The sequence below is a fragment of the Mytilinidion resinicola genome (genome assembly GCF_010093595.1).
Source record: "Mytilinidion resinicola strain CBS 304.34 unplaced genomic scaffold BDZ99scaffold_14, whole genome shotgun sequence".
Classification (NCBI taxonomy): Eukaryota; Fungi; Ascomycota; class Dothideomycetes; order Mytilinidiales; family Mytilinidiaceae; genus Mytilinidion; species Mytilinidion resinicola.
In genome coordinates this window covers 1,085,740-1,107,505 of record NW_022985450.1, presented here as the reverse complement: position 1 = coordinate 1,107,505, position 21,766 = coordinate 1,085,740, and the positions used below count along the sequence as shown (strand labels likewise).

Below are 21,766 nucleotides of genomic sequence, written 5' to 3'. Positions count from 1 at the left end.
TGAAACCAACGCTACGGCAAAAATACCAGGCCTCACTTTCACAAGACGCACCCAAATGCACGCCTTCAAAATTGCCTATTTTCGAACTGGAGCGTCGTATTCTCCAATACCAGACCACAGCACTCGAACGATATTCGCACAGGATTACTATTATATTATTCTTCAAACTAGTCTCAGATTCCACTACCACCCGTCGAAAGAGCTGATGAAATATAAAAAAGAAAATGTATGCAAACTCGCCCATGCAAACCAGTAGAATACAGTAGTGTTACCCGAGACCCTTTTTATTCCTGAGGGAGCAAGCATGCAATATTAGAGGAAAAGAGACCAAAACGTGCCCAGCACGCCTTTCTTCCCGTAATATCAAAACACTCGCCATGGCCTTCGGAGGCCATCTATGCATCAAACACGAAGAAATGCGTGACTAGAAGACATACTGTATAGCAAATCAGTGACTTTTCCTTCATTTACGGCGTGATTGAAAAGACTCACCGGAATGAAAATGTACGGCACTCTCCGCCTGTACTCGTTCCACGCCTCCCCGTACCTCTCTTGGCACTTCTCCAGATCCCTCCACGCGCGATGCGAGATCATGAAGAAGAAGAATGTCGGATAAAACCAAGGAAACGGGCTCTTGAACCCGCAGACAAGACCCCAACTAAGCGCGAAGAAGAGATCGCATGTATAGTGGACCTTCCTCGCTTTGCCATACCAGCCATCGCAGAACAGCGAATTACCGAATTTCGTAGGGATCGTTACCGGGTTTGCAATGCGGCCATAGCGGAAGTAGGGGAATGTCTTGCGCTCGAAGATGTAGCCGGCCTCTTCCTGGCGGAATACGTTCTTCTGGCTGTTGCAGGTGTCCCAGACGTAGTAAACGCCAAGGTAGAGCACAGCGTACGCGGCGATGGCCCAGGTCGGCCAGTGATACTCCGAGGGAGGGTGGTTGGCGAGGTACAGAGTGCAATGGCAGTAGGAGAGCGGTACCCCAGCGAGGTTCCAGAAGATTAGCATGAAGCCCCATTTCTCGTAGTACATATCCCTACAAAGTGTCAGTCATGTCTAAGGGAAATTTGGGGTGGAACAAACTTACCAAGTAGGCACAATCAAGTGCTCGGCCTTCGCGCAAGCGTTCGCGTACAAGAAGTGGGCTAAGAGAAGAAGGCAGACTTCGCCAGAAACGAAGCCGTAGTTCTCGACCTGTCGCATGGCGGTGCCAAGTGTGAGCAGGAAGAGGATGTACCACGGGATGCGGACCTCGAAGAACATCTTGAAGTCAAGAATTCCAAACATGCGGGGGTTGAGCTCGGCGCCCATGAAGAAGTCGTATATAGGATAGCCGGTCATACGATGGGTTGCGCCTCTCCATATGGCAGAAAAGTAAGCGACAATAGACATTCCAAAGCCAGAAATGATGGCCACAGAGAGAATAGGTCCAAACTCGTCGATCACAGTGTATAACTTGAAGAGCCCGCTATAATGAAGAGCGAGAGCGATAGCAATGGTGGAGTACCAGGACCACATGCCCGAGCAATAGTAGTCCAGCTGTTTGCCCCCAAGGTGAGGAAGTGGCTTCCCCTTGACCCAGATACCTGGCATAACGAGGTAAAAGATGGCTTCCGCGATGAAGTAGACCCAGTAGATAGCCCATGCCTTAGCATGGGGAAATGCTCCTGTCTTGACTAGATACCCCATGTGGTATAGGAAGTCTGTGATGCTCTCGTCGCCAACCGGCGTAGGAAACTTCCCATCGTAGTACGTCGCTCCGACCCACATGTAGTACATGAGAGACGGAAACCCGATCATGGCAGCTCCAGTGCCCCATGAACCGCCAAACTCAAACTGGCCAGACGTATCGATCTTAGGGTCCTCGAGGGCAGTTTCCGCAGATTTAGCATGGCCGTTGAGTTTGCCGTTGCCATTAGCGTGCCCATTTCCGTTGCCATTGGCATGTCCGTTCGCGTATCCGTTCGTGTGTCCGTTTGCCTCTCCGTTTGCGTGTCCATTGGCATACCCATTCGCATGCCCATTCGCATGCCCATTCGCATACCCATTGCCGTTGCTCAGCACCTTGTTGGGACCCTCCTTTTCGAACTCCAATTTGGCCAATGGCTCGCCCATACGTACAGAAGACAGCTGCGGACTCGTGTGCTCGGAATCGTAGGGGTTTGAGGGCATCATCGACTTGCGCGACGACTTCCTGCGTCCTGGTGTTTCGACGAAACCGGGGTTGGAGGGCTTGCTAAACCGCCTCATGTAAGCAATTGCGCTACAAATATGAGAGCCTCACGAGGCACCAGATACTGCTCACCTAGGCGTCTTGCCCGTCCTCGAGCGCGTCACTCGTTCGCTCATTGTTGCTTGCGCCTCGAAATGTCTCGTTCAGGGGGCAAATGGAAACGATGTCCACGACACGAGAATGTAGAGGGTGAATGAGGGAAAAGAGCCTGTTACAAGTGTCGCCTGGTGAACATCCGAGCCTCCGAGGGTTCAACTGCCGGGTGGAAAGGACCGTGGGGCTGCGAGGCAGCTGTGTTGTGCTATGTTTTGACGCCAAGGCCTCGAACAATTTAAACGTCGCTTTCGCTTTCGCTCGCACGCGCGCAATCTCGGCTCACCAATCCACTTCCAATTGTACCATGTACCATGTCACTGTCCTCATTGGGACCGGGTTGAGTGCCTGGTTTGCATTTTCCGTACGTACTCTTTTGAACGTCTGCGTCATTGTTGAACTTTCTCCGTTACTGTGATGTCTAAAAAGTTCATCCCGCGGAGGTCATGCCATCTCACGACGAACTACGAAGTATCGGCACAGGCGTGCACCTCAAAAAAGGGTGAAGAGGGGACTAGACGACTCAGTTCCGCGAGGATTTGCATCCTATTCTGCTGTTCAATAAAGCATGACTTTGCCAGCGCCATAGGAAATGCTTATGTAGATAAGATCCAGTGAAGAATTACAGTATAAGATAATGCTCATTGCATTCACTACCCGTGGACCTGACGTATTCAGAGAGAAATCTCGTCTCGAGAGACGCATTTCGTCCCGAGAGCTCTACTGCCCTTGCTCCAGCCATTCACTTTTAGTATTCCATTCCCCTGAATTTGATACCCTTCCGTCACCCGACTCTAGCTCCAGTCGGTCCAGAAATTAGTCACGTGATATCCAGGTAATGGTGAAACTCAGGGTCGCACTATCTCTTCACCAGCAGCAATATCTTGGGTCGCGCAACAAGTCATATCATCGTCGCTTCCATTTCGACCTGGAACAACAAAATTAGCCGGCTCAACACGTCCGTTCGGGCGCTCCGATTTACGTGCGTGAGCTGCATGACGCCAGATTCCAGAGACATCTGTAAGCCTATTGTATAGCATTTTCTCCTTGACGATCTTGTGGATACGGAAGCTACATCACGTATCAGTTCTGTGTCTCATCATATCGGAGAGGGCTCAGTCATGGGGGTAGCAGCTTGAGGAACTTACGAATCCAGAACAGTATTGCCATCAACCTGCACATTCTCGTATGCCAAGTCATCCAGACTCAACAGGTCGCGAGCCATTTTCCGACTCACTCGTGCATGCTGAACAGCGTCTACGAAAAGTGACGGATACCTGTGTGTATGGTGCTACCTATCTTCTAAGTCGACAATGCAGAACTTCCGATCTGCACGCTCTGGCTTCGACACAAACAGTGGACGTTCGATCAGAACGATTTCATTGGCCCTAAAATCACGTTTGGCGAATAGCCCCGGTTTGCCATCTTCATGCTCCTCGATAGTCGTGAAATCGACGTACGACGTTCTCGTGGAGTTTGGATCTAGAGGACGTGTCTGAGCTTGCCACAGTTCAAGCCACATGCTCGCGGCCTTGTGAAGCAATTCAGCTAGCTCGTCGAGGTGGTCAAGACATTCTAGGATCATCCAGCAGTCCCTGTGTTTGCCGAGATTGTGGAGTGCATTCGCCTTGAGATATTCTATGCGCCCGTTCTGGGTCCCGTTTTTGCGATATGTTGTGATTTTCAGCGCCGAGGAGGGAGTCGTCGAAGTTGCCGATCCTGGCGTTGGCTTCCGAGCACCTCTGGAGTACCCAGAAATTCTGCTCTTTGGCATTTTTCGGTGCAGATGCGTTGGCGTCCAAAGCGTTACTGTAGCATCGCGCTGCTGCAAAATAAGCCTTCTCGCCGAAACGGTCATCGCCGGCCCTTCGCCACTCTTAGACGCTTTCTTACACCTCTTATCCCTTTCCTCCTCCGTATAAAACCTTGCAATCATGGGGTGGCTCACTGGCAGAACATGTACATCCGATATATGATCAATTCCGACGTTGTACAGACCACCCCTATTGCACAACTCAAAATAAGGCTGCTTGATTGCCACAACCAGGTCCTCATTGAACAGTTGACACATCTCCTCGGGGTCCGCGTGCCAATTATGCAACGTCACGATCGCTAGGTTCTTTTGGAGGTCTTCGACGGGCCAGAGCATGCCGTTGTGAGCAGATACGATGGGGTCGCCATACAGGCGGATAACGAGGACGCGGTTGAGATGGTGGGTTTCGATCCTAAGGTCGGTAATGAACATTGGTGCTAGGTTGGCGGTGGGCTTTGAGCACGGTGGGCAGTGGGCTGTTATGAAGTAGTATTGAGTGATTTCCTAAAGTTCGAAGACGGCGTCAGAGTGGTAGCTTTGATAATGTGTGCTTATTGGGGCTTACATCTTTAGCGAGTATTTTCTCGTCCGCTTTGGATTTTTTGAAGTACTCGAGGATCTGAGTTTTGAAGGCATTATCCTTTATGGTCATCGGCTTTCCTTGCAAGCTGAGTCCGCGTTCATAGATTTTCTTCCTAGATAAGACTTTCTTCTCGTGCTGTTTTTGGAGATCTTGAGTGCGTTGCATCTTGGCCCGTGGTGCTGATGTTGAGGGAGAGAAGGAGAGCTGACATTTGCCTGTTAATAAGGAAATGCCAGAGTTTGATCTTCGGAGCGCTTGAGATCAAGCTGAGCTATAAGAAGTGGACTGAATGTGCCTCAAACAATTCTCCAGCTTCTTGACTCCTCCATATCATTCCTCCTTCTTCTCCCATCTCAACCCCCAATCCCGACCACCAATATCAGTCTGTACACGACACTCGAAAGAACATATCGCCACAGAACACAATTCAGTACAGCCCAAACACTTGCGACAGCGTAGGCCTTATATTCGTCGTCGGCATGAACTTTGAGAGCAATGCAGACGAGTATGAAGGAGAGACGGGACAAGATGCTCAGCTTTTCCAACTCCATTAGAAATCGTGGACGAGCCTTACAAGAATTTTGAGGCGGATGAGCCGGAGAGAAAAGAAGAGAGAGGAAGCGGAGAGGAAGCGGAGAAGGGAAGCAGAGGCTCGCTACGCAATAGCTTGACATTCAAAACATATTGTTCAGCCCCCATGGGTGTCGTTCAGCTTGGGTACCTAGGTAACAAGACCAGGCTGTCACCAAAGCAGCTTGTTGCAGGCCCTCGGTACCTGTCGTTGGACCTCAGGGACCTTGGACTTCAACATGCTGCGCCACAACCTTGATGTATGTACTGTAGAGCGTGACACAGGCTGTGTTTCTAGATGGTCTTATCGAGTGTCACGATGCCTTTGGTAGGTTGAGGTTGATTCCACAGAGAAGTGGGGCTGAGTCCTCGATGCGAGCCGCCAGCTGCGCACGGGAGCTAAAGGGTGCTTTCTTTCAACAATACCGTGACGCTTGCCATCCTCACATTCATCTCTGGATTCATTTGTTTCAAGCAATTCCATCGAAGTTCTGTTCTATCTACCGTTCACAGTGCGTCATTTGAGCCCAGAAGCACGTGACAGTTAGCTGGAACCTTGGCCAGCAGAAATCAATACTGCGGTCGAACCAAAAGGGCGAAGCGGGGGAGAGGCTATGGCTCGCCGCTATTGGTGGCACTGCTTTTCGTCGCAGCCACGTCGCGTAAAATGGCCGCTGTATGGCCCCTTATACTGTGCCTGAGGAACTCAGCCTTGTGTTCTGCCTGGGCCGAGCCTCTCATGCCATGAGCTGGAGCGGAGGCCGTCGATAAGACGCCTCCAGCCGGGTCCCAGGTGCCAGGGTGTACGCCCGTCTTCATTCTGTCTTTCTTCTCATCTGCGTGCTAACTTCATGCTTCATTTCGCGTCCCTTTATACCAGCCTGAGTGCTCTGCGGCATGCGCTTCGGTCGCTTTCTCAGCATGGGGTCTGGAAGCTCCAAGTCTGACGAGACGGCCACCCTTCAGCCTGGTGCCTCCCGAACCGCACAATTCTTCAAGGACGAGGAGATTCCGATTTCCAGAGGCTTCCCCGTCAAGACCTATGCATTACCGGCACATGCGATACCGAACTCGCCCCAGGTCTTCACGCGCGGAGGAGACTCGGACTGGGACCCTCATACCCCCGCTACCGAACTGCCCGCACGAAGGAAGTCGAGCTTCCTACCATGGAAGAAATCTTCAACCTCAAAAGCTCCTCAGGAGCCTATGACAGAATACTTCCCGGACCCGCGTCCATACTTGCCAGACTCGCGGCCATCGTCAGTGGTTAACGATGGTTCCGAGGGGAACACGCCGGGGTCTTTTGTGTTCTCGCAAGCCAGTCCGGCGTCGACCGTGGCAACCCCTCCAACATCTCCACTCTCCCCCTTTGGTAGTATCCGACGAAAACCGATAGGTTTAAGGCCTACCGCTTCCTCTCCCAATTTACTTGCACCGAATAGCTCTCGTCCGTTCTTTCCGCTAGCAAGAAATGCTCAGTACAAGTCAACTCTATCTTCCCTTTTGGAAACTCCAGCACCTTCGAGACCACGGCGAGGCTCGGATCTGGAGCCGACTCACAATGCCTCGCTCTTTGGCGCTGCTCCCTCCCTGGAACATTCTCGAGGCCAGGCACCTATTCCATTTAGCCCAAGCGAGTCGAATGCGGCAGCGTTGTCCAACAATGAACAACTACTATCCGACGCCCGCCAGGTGGTTGAAATGGAACACGACCTTGACCTTCTTATGGCCTTGTCAGAATCCATGGACAGATCAAGCCAAGGAAAGCAAACAGCAAGGTCACCTTCACCAGCGGAATCCTCACACTGGCGCAGTCCTTCACCTGCTCCATCAGACTCTAGCGACGACCTAGTCTTGTACAGAGGCAGGAATAATGCCAGAAATGGGATTAGCAAACCGCGTGCGGCAACTCCGCAGCGTATATCAACACAAGAACAACTGGATCGAGAGTTGGCGCAGCAAATACAGAGGGAGGAAGAAGAGAGGGCTTCGTCTCACACATCTTCTTCCCGAACAAGACACATTCCCGGTGCTTTCGTCCCTCCGACATTCGCATCATCTTCTTCGACATTTGCATCATCTTCATCTGCATCGTCTCGCGGACTACACTCGAATAATCCCTTTAGCAGAAGGATATCACTCCGCAGTGAGCCGGCAACTGAACTCCGTGATATTCCGCTGAGTAAGGCTACTTCACCCCGTAGTCTGGATCCCGACGAACTTCTGGCTAGGCAGTTGCAAGAAGAGGAGAACCGTGGTGTACCCAGGCAAGCATCTCGTCCACAAGAAGACGCCGATCTAGCATTAGCTATCAAGCTAGCAGAGGAGGAAAACCAACATCTACGCCAAATTAATGCGGCGCCCAAGAAAAGGGACTGTGCAGTGTGTGCAGAAAGCTATCCTATTCCCGATCTACCCTCTCTCATGAACTGTGAGCACGAGCCTCAAGTCTGTAGCGACTGCTACCAAGGCTGGATTGCTTCGGAACTGAACAGCAAGAGCTGGAAAGAGATCAAATGCCCAGAGGAGGGTTGCAAACAAATTTTGAATCACGCGGAGGTGCAAGAGTATGCCACGCCGGAAGTCTACGCAAAGTGAGTATTGCGCTAATTTGAAGGTATTTTTTGACAGATCCTGACAAGATTTACAGATTCGATGCCCTCTCTGCCCGCGAAGCACTCAATGACGACCCCAACTTCCGATGGTGTCGTGGCCCTAATTGCAAATCCGGTCAAATACACGAAAGCGACGTTTCTGGCAACATCTTTGTGTGCGTAGACTGTGGTTTCAAAGTCTGTACTGTTCATGAGGGCGTATGGCATGAAGGGGAAACTTGTGAAGAGTATGATTATAGAACAAGTGGGAGGAAAGAGAAAGACCAGAAAGCACAAGAGGAGGCTTCTGCTGCCGAAATCGCTAAGATCACAAAGAAATGTCCGGGGAAGAGGGGCAACTGTGGGTGGAATATCGAGAAGAATGATGGGTGCGATCATATGACTTGTAAGTCCGATAAACTTTTGCTTCGTGTGGTCCAGAACTAAGGGATACGTGCTAACATGATTGTAATGCAGGTACCAAGTGCAAGCACCAATTCTGCTGGATCTGCATGGCCGACTACCAACCCATCCGAGACAAGGGAAACTCTGAGCATGAGACAGACTGCAAATACCATTCTAGCAAGCTCCCGACGCTTCCGCCTGAGCAGGCTGTGTAATATATTCTGATATCTAGATCTGCAATTCGATCAATCATCTTCAATCTCCTCATCACATTCATCGCAGTCCAGTAGATGAAGAGAACCTTGGTTAGAGCCTCATCTCTTGCGAAACAAGTATGCCAAGATGAAATACCATCGAGAAACCCGGCACTTCTTCCCCTGCAGACGACAGACAGTGCAACTTCAGCTAAAGCACTGCAATCGATACCAACACCAACCCCATTTAAGATATACATCCGTCAGCCAAGAGGATCTTTATTTGGAAAAGGGTGCGGAGCGTGGGTGATGCTGCGGAAACGAGATCGGACAGCTCGTACAACGTGGGTGCATCCAAGGGCGGCTCCACAGCATCTTCCGAGTTTTCTACGAAATCAAGGAGACCATTTCAAAGCACGCCCAAACGCCCAGCCTCCTCTCCCCAACCTCCACACCCAGCGAGTCACCTAAAGCTCACCACACGATGCATTACTACCTCAACCCCCTATCCCGCACACTCGCCTGCAGCCTCCCACTCGCGATTATCGCCAGCGGCACCTACACGCTACTCTACCCATCCACCCTTGCCTCCACTTGGGGCGTGCCGGAACTCGCCGACCGCCCTCTCTTTCGAGTCATTGGCGTGCACAATGTCGGTTTTGGTTTATGGGTGTGGAAGATATACAGGACAGGGACGGCACCGGAGATTATCAGCATGTCTGTTTGTGTTGCGGTTGTTAAGGTGGCAGATTGGTGGGTTTGAGCGGGTATGCGGCGAGTTGGGGAATGGCGGGGACCGCGGGTGGGGAGGGCGAGCATCAAACAGCCTTGTAGCGTCAATACGCGACCGTTAAAGCACCGAATTGGATAGTCACTTTTGATTATCAAGAATGGCCACTATCGACTGGGCAGTGCAAACACGCTGGCTTTGCTGCTAAGTCATCACGCGGCTGAGGTCGACCAGTCCCCTATTGAGGTGCATGGGAATATTGAGAAGTATGAGACTGGTATATTCCTCCGTTCGGAAACGTTCCAAAGTATAGAAAGGTGATGAACGGCAGAATTGGAACCGTGACGCCTCAAGGCTAATTTCATTTTTCAAAAAAGTCCGGATCTTACCTATTCTATTTCTAGGAAGCCCGCGTCTAAGTCCTCGACTTGCGGCCTTGTCCTTAGAATGTCGCTTCATCGTCTCTTTCATCCTCCTTCCTCACGAGGTTTATGTAAATTCGTCAGATCCGACCCCAAGTCCTTTCGCTCTCCACCGCTTGATTTCCTCCTTCATGCGCATCCCAGCTCTCGTTATGCCGCATCACTCATTCAGCGAGTCCACAACCCCTTACTACTGGGGGAAGAATGAGCATTCAATAGTTCCCCATGCCCAACTCACCTTTTCCTTTCAACCCCGAGATGCAATTACTTTCAGTTTCTGCGAAGAGGTCAGTCTCTCATAGGTCACATTTTTCCTTCCCCTGAATGCTCAATTGCTGCAGAAATATATCGTCTCACCCTACATTGCCGAGTTTATGAACGCAATTACAAGTCTCGCCTACAGTAAGTCCCATCAGTGTCCTTCCCGATACACTCTCCGCGATCTCTCCCTGAACCACAAAGTCAAAGCTTACCTTCCTAGTCGTCCTCGCTCTCCGTAGCTACTACAGAAATCGCTCAGCCTGGAGATTATACTTGACTTTCTCTCTTGTCGGTCTCGCATCGACATGGAATCACGCAACACTGAAATACAACACACAAATCGGCACGTGATTTTTCTCTCCTGCCAAGTCCACCCTCAACACTGCCCCCTCTCTCCACACGCACTCGCTAAAAAATATAATCTAGCTGACCAACTCACCATGCACATCTTCTCCAGCGCTCTCCTCTATTACTCCCTCTCCCCCTGCCTGCCAGCATCGCGCGCCCTGCCATACCGCCGCATCCTAGCTTCGCTCATACTCCTCGAAACCACCAGCATCCTCAACTTCCTCATATCGAACAACACAGCACTCCACCAATATTCCTTCGTCAGCATGTGCGGCCTCGTCACCGCGCTGCTCATATGCCGCGTCGAGCGCGTGTGGGGCCCCAAAGCTCAAGCAGCGCTTACGGCGGCTCTACACCGTGGGTGTAGTCTTGTTTCTCTTTGGCTACGCGCTGTGGCGCCTGGACTTCCATACCTGTGCGTCCATGCGCGAGCTACGGCACCGTGTTAGGATGCCGGTGAGTTGGATGTTTGAGATGCACGGGTGGTGGTATGTCTGCTCTGCGGTAGCAGGATACAACTACATCCAGACGATTGAGGCGTTGGATGAGTACGGGAAGAAGATTGCTAGGAATGAGAACGTGAGGGAGAGGAAAAATTCAGAGACTATGATGGACGAGAGGATGAAGGCGATGTCCGTGGCGCTGCCTCGAAGGTACGTGTGGGGCGTGTGATGACGAAGTGGTGGAGATGGTTGTTTGATTTTCAGTTTTGCTAATTTCATAGGTAATCACTTCCGCGGCAATTGCTCGCTGCAATCGCTTTCCTCGTCCTTTTCTTCACGGGCTCAGCCACTGCGGCTCTTGAGAAGAACACGCTATGCCTGCTCGCTTTCGATGAACCTGTTGAAATCCTCCAAGCGTGCCTTCTCGTCCCGTTTGTCTCCGTCCTGCTTCCTGCTCTTCTTGGACTTCTGCGTCCCGTCCGTAATGAACGTTTGGACTCGACGCCCGTCAGGCCACCGGCCATCGAACACTTTAATGCACACTTCGCATAAGCGGATTTGTCTTGAAATCGAACCGTTCCATGCGGGCATTGTGATGAGAGCTTCTTTCGCAGAGACGCTTTTAAGGTGCCGGTTCCCATCCTCCACTGAAAAGTCTACAGAGATACGTGATTGTACAGTACAAGGCTGCGACATGATAACGATGTGCTCGAGATAGTACTTAACACTGGGCTACCAACACGATGCTCGATACGTTCACAACAGCTACGGGCGTAAGCGCTTCAATATCAAGTGGCTGCATAAGGCTATATAACCTTTGGCGTCTATTCAATCAGGCAGATCATTGGCTGTAGGGACTCTTTTTCCGAATGCCTGGTCCATACTTGTAGAACACCCACGGGATTGGTACCATAAGCAGGCACACAAAAGCCAGAAGCAATGTCGCCCATTTAACGCCTAGCGCTTGGTACATTTGCACGGTAAACAAGGGAAAGCTGGCGCCCATTGTATATCGCAGCAGACCGTTGGCAGCCATGGCAGATGCGCCACTGAGTGGGCCATAGACATCTAGCATATAGAGGGCCGCTGAGATGAAGACGGTAACGTTGCCAAAGGCGAATGGAATGCCAGCTAGGACCGGCACGATCCAGTGGATAGATGATTTGGCGGTTAGGGCGAACCAAATGAGCCTGTAGAGGAGTCAGCATAACGAGCCCGCGATCTCTAGCCTGTGTGGACCGTGGATTGGCCTACCCGATGGGGAGGCAGAGATCGCCAATCATGCCGATGTATAGTCTTTGCTCAGGCCCCCTATTTCTGATGCGGTCACCGCCCTCCCGCACGATTCTCTGATACACCAAGAGATCGACCAGAATTGCGCCGACCGCCCCGAGTAGCACGCCGCCGCCAATCCCTAAGAACGTGAGGCCGTACTGCCAGATGTTGAAGCCGTACTCTCCCATAAACACGAATGGGTAAGCCTCGAAGAAGGCGAATAGCACGCTGAAAGTAAATGCGTTGTAGACGGAATACAAGAGAACGATAGGCTCCGACGTAAGCATGCGGATTGGGCGGAAGAGGGTGATAGTGAGTAGCATCTTGATGGCCTCCCGCGGCGCGAGCTCTGGCTCCGGAGGTGGAAGGCCCATTCGCAGGGCTTTTCGCTTTAGCAACACTTTCCGGTGTGTTTCCTGCGTTGGAAGAATGAGGATGTACGCAGCCAGTGCGAGGAAAATAGTAGACCACTGCGTCCACCGATACTCTGTATATGTTGCTGCGAAGCCTCCGATGACTGGTCCAAGGCCTAGAAGTAACAATCAGTTAGTGCCGACGCCACGTCGCAAGGCGACGGAGTATTACTTACAAGGACCCAAGAACGGTGCCATGACCACGATAGCGCCGGGGCCGGCCATCTTGCTTGGCTCGAAGAGATCCGCGACGGTGCCTGCTCCTACAGCAAGACATGGAGCACCAGAAATCGCTGCGAGGGTGCGGCATACCAGCAAGCCTGCAAAGGACTTCGAGAAGCCGGCGCCAAGAATGAAAAGCATGTATAGAGGTATGCTAACTTTGTAGACAATGGCCCGACCGCGGGTTTCCGAAATAGGCGCAGCAAGCACCGGCCCGATCGCCAGTCCAAGGACAAACAACGATAGGGGGAGCAGCGCGGCAGTGTGAGACACATGGAACTTGTACCCGATCGCGAACACGCCGGGTGTGATCATAGACGAGCCGGCCGTCACGCTCAGGCAAAGCAGCGCCACTGGGATGGTATGACAGCCCTTCTTCACTGCGGTTACGTCAGCTCTGCTCGCGAAACGTGAAGGCTATAGCATATCGCTCACAGGCACTCCAGTTCCTGGGGTTTTCTTTGTTGTGAGGTGCATCCCAATCATCCGTCAAGGAATCGATCTGGTCGCATATCGACGTGGAAGCGTCCGATTCTCGCACCTGGATTTCGATATCAGCCGAATTTTTCGACGACATGGCGAGAGTAGTGTGCAATTGCACTGAAGAAGGAACTTGCGAAAGGCTATGAAGAAGTAGGCGGAGAAAGGTGCCTTTATGCACGAGGGAAAGATCGGTCTCGATCTGGATCCTTGCAGCATCTATACTCTTCACCCCTATACCGAAGGCAGCGAAGGCGTTGCCATCGACTCTACTCTGTGCTAGTTAGCATGGAGCGGCCGACATGCAGCTGGCAACAAGAATCGATCTGGACTGCTTGGCTCCGGTCCGGATTGCAGGTTCCGTTCTGCATGATCCTTTTCGGCCGTCTGTGGGACCGGGTGTGCTACGGCAGTCTGTTTTTGGAGATCTACGCTATAACTACAGGCTCTCTTTACGTCCGAGGACCTGTAGCGCGGAAACTGAGTCGACCCTGCTCAACCTCCTTTTCTGGGGTAATGCTGAACTAGCTGGAATATTGATTGGCTAGGAGGTCGCTATTCCCCTCTAGAGGCGCCCGGACGTGCTGCCTTATACAGTAAATGTGTGGCTTGATTTTAGCGCTGGGTTAGTTTCTACCGGACGCAGGACGAGGCTGGAGCGACGCACAGCTTCGCAAGCTACGTGGCTTGCATGTGGTCAGACGCGATAAGCAACCGCCTTGGGCTGCAAGTGCGGCATGCAGAGAGCTTAGCGACGAATCCATCGATACGGCGACTCCGATTTCTAGCTTCAAGAGTCAGGATGGACGCGCCAGCTTCTGTGAAGCGGACTTAAGAAGGAATGGGAGAGGGGCCGGGTAAGGCAGTGGTTAGCTGCGTGCGGCTGAAGAATCCACCGCTCTCCCACCAACACCCTCCGATGCCCACCAAGCCGTGTACAATGAGAGGCAGTGAGGTATTGCTGGGCCTCTTTAGTCAATTGACGGTCTGTAACTATAGTCGTTGCATAAGGGAAGTGCATCGGCGGCAGTGTCGATAAGTCCATACGAGCGGGAATCATTCTGCAGGCTGGCGGGACTGTCACGGGCACTTTTGGAGAATGCCATATTTGAAGGGTTCCTGCGTGCCTAGAAGCGAGATGTCTAGAAGCGAAGCTGTGACTCCCCGAGCTGTTTGCATCGTGCATCATGGTATTTGACACGCTGGAAGGCCAGCTCGCGGCTTTACGCCACGGAGTCGGAGTGGGCAGAACTCTACCAGGGGTGATGATGAACGGAGTGCCTCCCCCCAGTGTACCTGCAGCCACAGTCTCGAAGGAAAACAACCCGGACAGGTTTGGCTTTGTTTGTGGGGGGGCACTCCGTTCTTGATCACCCCTTGTATGTATACGCATCGACCTCGTACATACATCAACTGCCCTTGTCATCGCGATCACACCCTTGTTTAGATTCCCCACGAGCGCATGAGCTCCAGCTGAGTGTATACACACAGCAAAGCCACGCGGCTGTTAAGCCACTAGCTCTCCACGATCCGGAAGTGGTCGACGCCAAACGCTTATGGCTTAGCGTATCTTATGGAACCTTATCTCGACCACCAAAAGGGATCCAGATCCATGCACAATCCGGATCCATGCACAATCCGGATCAATGCACAGTCCGGATTCATGCACAAGTCGCAGACTAGGACTATATAGGTATCGTGGCGCTCCTTGGAGCCTTGCGTCTCAGACCCTAAAAGGAGCCGCGTCGCCCCCAAGCTTTCCCGTGGCCGCCACATATGCTCACTAAAACCTCACTATTGGCACCGACACACCATCTGGCCGCTCCGACTACTGCACGGCGTCGATAAGGTGGCATGGCTGGACATGCGAATTGCTCCAAGCTCGCATGTCCAGACGCCGTGGCGCCCTTTGATGGCTCGCAATTTCTCGGCCATGGCGGTGCCAGCCAGCCTCGCTGTGGCCGGAGCGACATTGATGGAAGCGATGGATTCAAAACAGACCGCAATTCACACGTGGCTATGATAGCACCACTCCTCCATCTATGTGATCACTGTTTCAGCAAACTGAACTCGCTCCATCGCTCTCAAGGCCTTTGCAACTCGACAATCTCCGCACACTAATCCTATCTTTTGTCTGCACAACGATCCTCTCTTCGAATCGCATCATGCCCAGAGGAGGTCACAAGGTCAAGCCTGCGAAGGCGGCGCAGGTCGACGCCTCTGCTCCTTCACGGGTTCCTGGTCTCCCTTTCACGGCTACGAAGCCAACACGAACAAATACAGATTGGAGGGCTGGCATACTAACGCCAACTTTCCTGTCACGAAATTCGTCCAAAACAAAACTGGCTGGCCCCGTGCTTGATCAGCCTCCTCCGGTGCCGGAGTCATTTCGTCAACGGGATGGGACTGCGGAATCCCAGACGAGGAAGCCTGATCTCCCCGCGGACTCTACCCACATTCATACCGACTCAAAGCGTGACGAAGGACCCGGTGCGACGTCAAGCGGCCTACTTAATGAGCCAGAACTTTCTGTGCGGCCGACTTCCATTCGAACCTCATCGGCGCAGTCCACTGGAGAAGAAGACACATATGAAGCAGCCTTGGGTTCGTTTGAAGACCTCGCCATCGAAGAGACTCAGTCCAGCGCCTCATCGTTATACTCCAGAGACTCGTCGTCAATATTTTCCAGCGACTCTGTATCGATATACTCCAGTGCCTCATCGATATACTCTAGTGGGGCGTCAGTATACAGCTTTGGGTCCACGGAGCTGATTGCAGAAGAGGGCGAGGACACCGTCGACCCCCGCGTGCCGGGCAGATTGCAATATCAGCAGCGTTCACGTACCGTTGCGGCCAGGCGACAAGAGCCTCAAGACGACGCAGCCCGAGAGAGATCCTCTTTGGCGAAGAAGGCTGCCCTGTTCAAAAACTCTCGATTACCACCGCAACTGCCGTCGTTCAGCACTTCTCTCCCAACGTGGTCCATGATTTGTCGTGCTGCACACGCATCGAATGATTGCTATGACTCGCAAGCACGCACTCGACGGGGAACGTACACTCCAGCAGATTCGTCCAAAGACATCAAAGCAATGATTATAGACGACCAGCTCATCGACGACTCTCGAGTCGTCATCGTCTCCATACGCGGTACTCAGTTTCGGAGTCTCTCAGATTGGGCCGTCAACAAGGCGGCGACTGCTGCAAAGCCCGTTGGATTCCTGGACGACGAGGAGAATGCATGCCATGCGGGATTCCTTCAGGTCACCAAGGCAATGGTGGGCCAAGTCGCGGCACAGCTGCAACAGCATCCAGCTTCCTCGGCGCGGCCTTCCCTTCTGTTCACCGGCCACTCCGCAGGGGGCGCTGTGGCCGCAATATTGTACAGCCACATGCTATCGACCTCCGTCCACTCGGACTTGACGGCACTCGCAAGTCAGTTTCACAGCATCAACTGCGTAACCTTCGGCGCCCCACCTCTCTCGCTGACGCCATTGCCCCGACGCGCCCATGGGTCTGGTGTTTTCCTATCCTTTGCAAACGAAGGCGACCCGGTCCTTCGGCTAAGCAACGCCGCCTACGTGAAGTCGCTGGCAAAACTGATGACCGCGTCGCCCCCTTCATCCGTCACGAGCGCGACCGCGCCTCCGCCTGTCAAAGTCGTCCGCCGCTCCCGCGGCTCGGCAGTTGTTAGGGTTCAGACCCTTCCCGCCGCGCCGCCGACTCCGTGGGAGGAGCTTCCGCTGTGGCCGACACCGGATGCTCCGCTGACCAACGCCGGCGACGTTGTCCTTCTCCGCGACCGGGAGAACGGCGGCGCGGCAGCGTCGCGCGTGACGCCCGAAGAGCTGAGGGAAGTCATCTTTGCCGATCTCGCGCAGCACACCAGTGAGATGTACATACGGCGGGTTAGGGAGGTGGCGCTTGCTGCTATGATGGGGAGGATGTAAATTAGACGTCCGACATGGAGTTTGGACTTCAGCTATGTAGAATATTGTTCTCTGAAAGCATATTTAGCAGGTCAACTTTGAATAGAATTTTAGAGTAATTTAGTTATTATACCTCTTAATCCTCCTTCAAATGTTATCATTCTTGCGGCTAAGTTTTACTTTGAAGAAATAGTTATAGTGTAAGCTATAGATAGATGCGCTCGGGGGAAAGAAGTCGCGAGTGGGCCCCTAACGCGCTTAGTCATGATATATATTAGATTGAAAGGGGACTAGCGGTAATAGGTGCCTATAGGTTACAACAAGTGGGCGTAGTCGTAGAGTGTCACGGCGCAATACGAGGATCAGAGAGAAGACCTTGTTATATTGAGTATACAGACGAAGTACAAAGGTAGCTGCAATGTGTAGAAAGAGACGCGGAGGGCCGCGTACCAAGTATGGATGGCGGTTAGCCCGTAAGCAAGGTCATGTGACAGTGGTACGTGATTTAGGCCACGTGACCTTGTTGCATATCACAGGAGCGTATCGCGATGGAGGTAGCGATGCGGATCCGCATGACATGGAGCGATGCGCTCTGTATGTATCCTGGTCGATCCTAACTTATTAAGCATCGCAGAAACTTAAGGTTAGGAGTAGGAGGTAGGTCGTGGGGGATCCCGAGGGTCGGCAGGGCTCTCAGCAAGCGCTATCTGTCCTTCATGAAGTCGACTTCGTGAAGCGAGGGACGATAACTATTCGATCGGCACTAGTAACTACTAAACACGCGCCGTGATGGTTCTCTTGACGGCGTTTGCGGTGTCAGACGAGCGGAACATAGGGTGACTAAACAGGCGCTGTATCGCCTGTTTATAAGCAAAATTACTTCCGGCTAATCTTCGGCTCACCCGCTGCGCAGGATGCCCACCTTCAACTCACTTCTCTGTTCAAACTCAGTTAGCCAACTAACTATAGAGCTATCCTTGTCAGAGTTTTTGGTCAAATTTACGCGACAGATGGTTCCAGGATTAAGCTAGCAGTGAGGCCTAGAACTGGGGCATTTTGTTAAAGTAAACATGAGTAGCCCAATTCTAGGCCACCCAAGCCAAACTCTAAACGGCTAGCCGAATTATTGGTGGCCAATCAAGTTCCAGGTGGTTAGCCGGTTTCTTTACATGCACACTTAGTATCTACTCACCTTCGTAATTGCGGCTTCATTCATCTTAAAGTCAGCATTTCGGTCTTCTTAATTTGGTGAGAACAGAGGCCGTGAGAGGGTTGTGGTAAACGGCAGGCTGGTACAGGTTCTTCTCGAGGCCTCCGGCGGCGCCGTCGTTGACCCAGGCTTTCATATTCTCAGGCATGTTGGAGGGCGGTAGAGATGTAGTAGTTTGAAGGAGTTAGTTTTTGGGAGGGGCGAGCGGCATGTAAGATGTCAAAGTATAGAAAAAGCAGGTTCCAATTAATGAGTTCCCGAGTACGCTACGTAGCTATTCCAGCTCTAGTAACTCTTCTACCATGTCAGCTAGCTCCGGTTTCGTCTTGCCTATACTCTCGCCACCCAGGTCCACACAAGCGATGCGCAACGTCTCCACTCGAAGCTTTTTCACGTCGCCACGCTGTAAGCCCATTCTCTTCCACACAACCGCGGCATCCAAACCCGTACCTAGCTGAGTCTGTACGCTAACGAGGTAGGTAACAAGAGCCTCCTTGGAAGCATTGCTTGCGGGGGCACTCTGACTGGGGCCAGTGATACGAGAGGAAAAGGCGCTGGCCATGACGACAAGCCCCTTACGGCTGAATTTGGTAAACTCAGTGTCAGTAATGTGTGCTGTCCAAGTCGATGCGTTGGCATGAATAGACAATGAGGCCCGCTGAATAGCATTTGCCTCGACTGCTTGCTCAGAAGTGGATGCACTTGGTTCGTGTGAACTAGGAGGTGTTGGGAGATGCTTCGGCAGGGTAATGTCAACCTCAAGAGGGACGCCTTCGCTATTCCATTCTTGAACGACTTTGTTCCCGATGTATTCGTCGGCTTTAATGGTGCCCTTTGTGTATGCGTTGCGAAGTTCTTTCAACGGTACAGCCAGAATATGAATGCCTTCCGAGTTGCCTTCCGAGACGGGGTTATACACAAAGCCTTTCTCGGAGGCCCAGGAGTATTCGTCAGATACCGGTGGGTTAGCATCTATTGCCTCAAGGTCTGCGGCAATACCTCCCAGCTGGGCAGTCAAACCAAATGCATTTAGTATGTTGATCCAGTCACCAAGTCGGCTAACCCCTCGGTTGTTTCGGATATCAAGTGTATCAAGGCGTTGCATGTCATATCTCACTGGTTTGAGGGGTGAGCTTGACGGATCCGGCCTTGGTCGAATCGACATTCGCCAGATTTTACAAATTGGGCCACAGCAAGAAATGCAGTGAATTGCAAGGCTATCGTCGATTTCGACAGCATTTATGGAGCCCTTGCAGTTGTTCTTCGTCAGCCAACGGAGGATGAGCCGTTCATGCAGGAGGTAGGCGCTCATAAAGGCGAGGTAGTTCTCTGCTGCAAGGTGGTTGAGTTCGGTATCCGCGGACTTGATTTCTGCAAGCCAGCTTGCAGGGAGATAACTGTGTTGAGCGATTCGAAAGGCGGGTAGCGTGTTCTCCACTTCATGCGCATAGTAGTCGTTTCCACGAGTGGCAAGTGAGGACTGAGAAACCGCATAAAGATAATCCGGATACCAACGCTCTTGATTGCCTTTATTCTTTCTCAGGTCTGGATCCCATGGAATCTTTGCGACATGCAACCCAGATGCTCTTCGATCATCCGCCGAGGCCAGCAGCGGAGGGAGCACTGCGCCCCTTCTAATTGATAGAGACATCTTGGCCTGGACAACGCGACCCATGAAGGGCTTACTCTCAATAGGATCGCTGTCCGGTGTTTGGACCGACCCTTTTAGAAACCAGTGTCTCCATAGGTCCGATTCCCATTGTGCCTCAGATGCGTGCGAGGCATTCAGATACTCCAACCGGGAGCGGATCCGTCTTTGCTCGATCTCGTCGATGTTTACGTGCAACCGCCCAACCAACGACTCAAGGCCTTCGAACGGGGTGTCATTCCGGCTTAAAAACTCGTGTACCAACTGTCGCAGTCGGTGCTGTGGGTCCGAGGATGGCTTGTTTCGCTTGATTGCGATCCAGCGAGGATGCAACATCTCTTCCGCAAATAGCTGCTGATCTTTTCGAGCCTTCGCGGTCGTCGTTGACCCTGTCTCCTCAGCTTTCTCTTGATCCAACCTTTCCATAGCGGCTTCGCTCAGGTATCGTTGTGCCTTCCGTTCCCTGATAATATGCCAGAGATGATCGTAATTCTGCTCGTCGGCGTCGTCGTCGTCGTCCTTGACGTCTGGAACTTGGTCTTCGAGGATCGAGAAACGGTGCGATGGAATGGTGGCCTTTGGGAAGGCTGCCTCCAGACGTTGGCGCTTAGAGTGCATATTGTTGCCTGTGACCTGGCCAAGGTGCTTCCGCTTCGAAGCAGGATTCAATTGTTGTAAACCAGCGATGGCATGGGACACGGTTCCCGTGCGAGGCGCCATTGTGGAACGAACATTCGTATCGTCGATGAGGTCGATAGTCTCTTGATGCTAAGACTTGGTGGAGTGGATTGCGTGTGTCGTTGTTGCGCGTAGTATGATTGTTGTTTGTTGATGGCAGCGTTCCGCTCGTGCGCTCGTGCGCTGGAAAGCTGCAGCGATCGCCACCATGGTCTGATTGGCTAAAGTACTTATGCAGATCAAGGAAAAGAAATTGGAACAACGCGCATTATAGCTCGAGGCCTATATTTTCAGAGCCCTACAAGAGAAGAGCAATAGCTGCAGCGTGGTATTGTTTTTATGGTGTCGAAAGGCAGCAACAAACCTCCCTGTGCCGACCGAACCAAAACCAGGCTGCAGATCAAACATAAGATTGGTACACAGTCCGTGCAACTGGAACCCTCCTGCGAGTGGTATATCTTTCGAGTACCTACGGCAAATAGGCATCGATGAAACAATCAAATGGCATGCTGTGTGAGAATTTTTACGCCGTCCGTACTGGCGTCGCATTTCACCGTGGTTACTAAACCGGCGGCCGGCTCAACTAGAGAGCAGATTGATTGGGTTGTTATATATAGGATGAAGCTTGATTGATTGGATTGATTAGAATTTTGGTTTGCACGGTTTAATCCGGATTGGCAAATAAGTGAATAACATCGCGCTAAGAGATCGGTGCGCTAAGGCCTCACCGTGTCTTAACAAGCCAATAGAATCACGGCGTTCTGCTGCCCCGAGGTTCCGCCGGCGGAGGCGGGAGAACACGTTTTGCTAGCCTCATCAACCACGGCCCTAGCCCCCCCTCTAGCACTCCACCATGACGAGGTGAGCTTAAACGGACAACGGGAGTCGATTTCTACGGGTTGAATTACGTTTGAAGCAAATCATTAGGTCTTCTAGGCCTTAAAAATGCGCCCCCCTTTTGTACTCCGCGCAACGTTCCCAAGGGACATCCTGAGCCCCCCCTCACCTAGAACCTCACCACCATGGCACTCTCACGTTGCCCTCTACTCTGGGGCACTCCGTAACCTCATCTATAGGCGTAGTGAGCTTATAGAATGAAGTTATACCCATAAAAATCTATAAAAATCACGTCCGTATGCATCCTTTCCAATTTGTATACATCCTTTCCGATTCGTATATATCCTTTCCGATTTATATACACCAATCGGATCAATCGGAT

The 21,766-nt window shown here is 52.1% G+C and overlaps 9 protein-coding genes across 9 annotated transcripts; 3 read left to right on the top strand and 6 right to left on the bottom strand.

Annotated features, from left to right (window-relative positions):
- Positions 1–424: 424 nt before the first annotated feature.
- On the bottom strand, positions 425–2,355 carry BDZ99DRAFT_478956 (Delta(24(24(1)))-sterol reductase; the record flags this gene model as incomplete). The annotated part of the gene is made up of 4 exons (XM_033722202.1): positions 425–436; positions 493–1,042; positions 1,094–2,242; positions 2,312–2,355. The coding sequence occupies 4 exons, from the start codon at positions 2,353–2,355 to the stop codon at positions 425–427; spliced, it is 1,755 nt and encodes a 584-aa protein (XP_033574450.1).
- Positions 2,356–3,482: 1,127 nt separating this feature from the next.
- Positions 3,483–4,862, bottom strand: BDZ99DRAFT_465348 (uncharacterized protein). The gene has a single exon (XM_033720524.1). The coding sequence runs from the start codon at positions 4,575–4,577 to the stop codon at positions 3,624–3,626; it is 954 nt and encodes a 317-aa protein (XP_033574449.1). The 5' UTR covers positions 4,578–4,862; the 3' UTR covers positions 3,483–3,623.
- BDZ99DRAFT_465347 (uncharacterized protein) lies at positions 4,713–5,422 on the bottom strand. Its single transcript, XM_033720523.1, has one exon. The coding sequence runs from the start codon at positions 5,277–5,279 to the stop codon at positions 5,082–5,084; it is 198 nt and encodes a 65-aa protein (XP_033574448.1). The 5' UTR covers positions 5,280–5,422; the 3' UTR covers positions 4,713–5,081.
- Positions 5,423–6,219: 797 nt separating this feature from the next.
- On the top strand, positions 6,220–8,512 carry BDZ99DRAFT_523095 (uncharacterized protein; the record flags this gene model as incomplete). Its single annotated transcript, XM_033725774.1, has 3 exons — positions 6,220–7,892; positions 7,949–8,298; positions 8,370–8,512. The coding sequence occupies 3 exons, from the start codon at positions 6,220–6,222 to the stop codon at positions 8,510–8,512; spliced, it is 2,166 nt and encodes a 721-aa protein (XP_033574447.1).
- Positions 8,513–8,975: 463 nt separating this feature from the next.
- On the top strand, positions 8,976–10,980 carry BDZ99DRAFT_478953 (uncharacterized protein; the record flags this gene model as incomplete). Its single annotated transcript, XM_033722201.1, has 7 exons — positions 8,976–9,244; positions 9,404–9,498; positions 9,626–9,930; positions 9,985–10,045; positions 10,331–10,667; positions 10,702–10,905; positions 10,977–10,980. 7 exons carry the CDS (start codon positions 8,976–8,978, stop codon positions 10,978–10,980), a joined length of 1,275 nt encoding a protein of 424 aa, XP_033574446.1.
- On the bottom strand, positions 10,975–11,464 carry BDZ99DRAFT_465346 (uncharacterized protein). Its single transcript, XM_033720522.1, has one exon. The coding sequence runs from the start codon at positions 11,284–11,286 to the stop codon at positions 11,068–11,070; it is 219 nt and encodes a 72-aa protein (XP_033574445.1). The 5' UTR covers positions 11,287–11,464; the 3' UTR covers positions 10,975–11,067.
- Positions 11,465–11,945: 481 nt separating this feature from the next.
- On the bottom strand, positions 11,946–13,182 carry BDZ99DRAFT_489786 (MFS general substrate transporter; the record flags this gene model as incomplete). Its single annotated transcript, XM_033723008.1, has 3 exons — positions 11,946–12,499; positions 12,560–12,985; positions 13,041–13,182. The coding sequence occupies 3 exons, from the start codon at positions 13,180–13,182 to the stop codon at positions 11,946–11,948; spliced, it is 1,122 nt and encodes a 373-aa protein (XP_033574444.1).
- Positions 13,183–15,936: 2,754 nt separating this feature from the next.
- Positions 15,937–17,105, top strand: BDZ99DRAFT_465342 (alpha/beta-hydrolase). The gene has a single exon (XM_033720521.1). It carries the CDS (start codon positions 16,175–16,177, stop codon positions 17,030–17,032), a length of 858 nt encoding a protein of 285 aa, XP_033574443.1. The 5' UTR covers positions 15,937–16,174; the 3' UTR covers positions 17,033–17,105.
- Positions 17,106–18,495: 1,390 nt separating this feature from the next.
- On the bottom strand, positions 18,496–20,589 carry BDZ99DRAFT_478950 (uncharacterized protein; the record flags this gene model as incomplete). Its single annotated transcript, XM_033722200.1, has 1 exon — positions 18,496–20,589. One exon carries the CDS (start codon positions 20,587–20,589, stop codon positions 18,496–18,498), a length of 2,094 nt encoding a protein of 697 aa, XP_033574442.1.
- Positions 20,590–21,766: the final 1,177 nt, after the last annotated feature.

Bases quoted from the DNA above. Each gene is read 5' to 3' on its own strand.
- BDZ99DRAFT_465342 (XM_033720521.1), top strand. From the start codon at position 16,175: ATGATTATAGACGACCAGCTCATCGACGACTCTCGAGTCGTCATCGTC.
- BDZ99DRAFT_465346 (XM_033720522.1), bottom strand. From the start codon at position 11,286: ATGCCCGCATGGAACGGTTCGATTTCAAGACAAATCCGCTTATGCGAA.
- BDZ99DRAFT_465347 (XM_033720523.1), bottom strand. From the start codon at position 5,279: ATGGAGTTGGAAAAGCTGAGCATCTTGTCCCGTCTCTCCTTCATACTC.
- BDZ99DRAFT_465348 (XM_033720524.1), bottom strand. From the start codon at position 4,577: ATGTTCATTACCGACCTTAGGATCGAAACCCACCATCTCAACCGCGTC.